At 55.9% G+C, this 2,161-nt stretch overlaps 2 protein-coding genes across 3 annotated transcripts in view; both read left to right on the forward strand.

Annotated features, from left to right (window-relative positions):
• LOC101990404 (H-2 class I histocompatibility antigen, Q10 alpha chain-like) overlaps positions 1–2,161 on the forward strand; it is a 103,258-nt gene that overhangs the window by 99,156 nt on the left and 1,941 nt on the right. The window lies entirely within an intron of this gene.
• On the forward strand, positions 45–2,114 carry LOC106144430 (H-2 class I histocompatibility antigen, D-37 alpha chain-like). 2 transcript variants are annotated; one of them, XM_026777861.1, is made up of 4 exons: positions 291–366; positions 829–907; positions 1,070–1,339; positions 1,568–2,114. In XM_026777861.1, the coding sequence occupies exons 2-4, from the start codon at positions 847–849 to the stop codon at positions 2,008–2,010; spliced, it is 774 nt and encodes a 257-aa protein (XP_026633662.1). In that variant the 5' UTR covers positions 291–366; positions 829–846; the 3' UTR covers positions 2,011–2,114. The 2 variants fall into 2 exon arrangements, with proteins under 2 accessions (XP_026633661.1, XP_026633662.1); XM_026777860.1 differs by lacking the exon at positions 829–907 and having other exon boundaries at positions 45–366.

Consider the following 2,161-nt stretch of genomic DNA (forward strand, 5'->3'; position numbering starts at 1 on the left):
GAACTGGCTTTCAGTTTCTGAGAGCATAAGGGTGTGGTTTGGATTGGGAAGTATAAACTGCTGGTGGTTTCAGTTTTGCTCTCTCTTGCTTCCAGGTCACTACAGGAATGTTTGGATCTCACTGTGCACTGCTCCCAGGCTCTGCTTCCCTATTTTGCCCCAGATGTGTCCTTCCTTCCTGCCTCCTCCAGCGCTGTTCATTGCTGTGGGCTACCGAGACAACAGGAAGTTCAAGCGATTTGAGCCCAGAGTATAGAGGGTGGACCGAGCAGAAGGAGCTGGAGCACTGGGGACCCACAGGAGCACAGATAGAATTTCCAAACCTGCCTTCAGAACCTGTTCGAACACTACAACTTAAGTCCACTGGTGAGTGAATTCCGGGTCGGGGATCACGACTCCTCACGACCCCGCGAACGGTTCCTAATTCCATGATCCCAGTGTTTGAGATTCCGCAGGAGGCTGTGGGTGTCTGAATTTTGCTTTAGGTTTGGGGACTGTTCCTGCGGGTGGGCAGTATCGTGTTGGCCGGGCTGGGTAGGGGCCAGGTGCCCACTCTCCGGGACATTCACAGCTGCGCCAGAGTAAAGAGGACATGGGTCCAGTTAAAGTCCTAGGTCATGCAGTGACTTTTGACAGCATTTTCTTTAAGATGTCAGAACAATGCCCGGCACTATTTTCCACATACACAGCTCCACTTTCAGGTCCATTCGGGTTCCTCTCTCCGGACTCTCAGTTCTCATTAGACACCGAGTTTCTAGAGAAACCAATCAGTGACACAGAGGTTCCAAGTACAACAGTTTACAGAAATCGCTTCTACACCCTTCACAGGCCCGTGTACTGAGGCCCATGTATTCTTACTGGCTCAAGCTGTTGGCGAGCACCATAGTCCTGGTCCAGACGCAGGCTAGTGAGTAAGGGGTTTGGAGACTCTGCGGGGAAGGAGCAGGGAGCCAGATGGGGGCAGTACCCCGTAAACGTATCTTACTGCCCTAGTCGGTGTCTCCCCTGCCTTCACCTAGGACCCTGGTCCCGGGAGCAGGGTCGGGGTCTCACCGCGCGCCGCCCCCAGGTTCGCACTCCCTGCGGTATTTCTTCACCGCCGTGTCCCGGCCCGGCCTCGGGGAGCCCCGGTTCATTGCCGTCGGCTACGTGGACGACACGCAGTTCGTGCGCTACGACAGCGAAGCGGAGACTCCGAGGATGGGACCACGGGTGCCGTGGATGGAGCAGGAGGGGCCGGAGTATTGGGAGAGAGAGACACGGAAAGCCAGGAACACAGGGAAGAACTTCAAATTGAATCTCCAGACTCTGCTTGGCTACTACAATCAGAGTGACGACGGTGAGTGACCGCGACCCCGATCACAGACACAACCCCTCCACCTCCCCTGAGACAGGCTTGGGTCACCTTTGTCCAAACTCCTGCCCAAACCCGTGTCTAACAGGAAGGACCCCGCAGAGTTTGGCTCAGGTTTCAGTTGCACTTTTGTTTCTGAAAGGTCGGGTTAAAGGCGGACTGATAAGGGGCAGGATGGCCGCAAGGTGGCGCTAACCACTGTGTCCCCACCAGAACCTCACACTCTGCAGTGGATGTATGGCTGTGACCTGGGTCCAGATGGACGCCTGCTCCGTGGGTACTGTCAGGAGGCTTACGATGGCCGGGATTATATCTCTCTGAACGAGGACCTGAAATCCTGGACCACAACCGATGCGGCCTCTCAGATCTCTAAGCGCAAGTCAGAGAACGTGAACGAGGCCGACCACCAGAGAGCATACCTGCAGGGCCCCTGCATAGACTGGCTCCATAGATACCTGCAGTTGGGGAACGCTACCCTGCTGCACACAGGTACCAGGAGACCTTCGCTTTTCCTCGGTAGTGTGGGAGAAGGGCTTGGGGCATCCTCAGAGGAAGAACGCTGTCCAGCAGGCACCAGGCTGAGGAATAAGAACAGGGAGACTCCAGGCTGCTCTTCCCATTGGGAGACTAACCCTTTTACGGCAGGTCAGCCTTGATGATGGCCCTGGACCACAGGAGCTTTTTCTCTCAGGCCTCCTTCTGTGGTCACCCTCGGTGTCTCTGGAGTCTGACTCCAGCTTTTCTGAGTCTCCTGGCCCTCATCAGCTCAGGACCAGAATCTCTTCCCCTCCATCAGTCTGCAGAGCC

Source organism: Microtus ochrogaster, unplaced genomic scaffold, assembly GCF_000317375.1.
Source record: "Microtus ochrogaster isolate Prairie Vole_2 unplaced genomic scaffold, MicOch1.0 UNK87, whole genome shotgun sequence".
NCBI lineage: Eukaryota > Metazoa > Chordata > Mammalia > Rodentia > Cricetidae > Microtus > Microtus ochrogaster.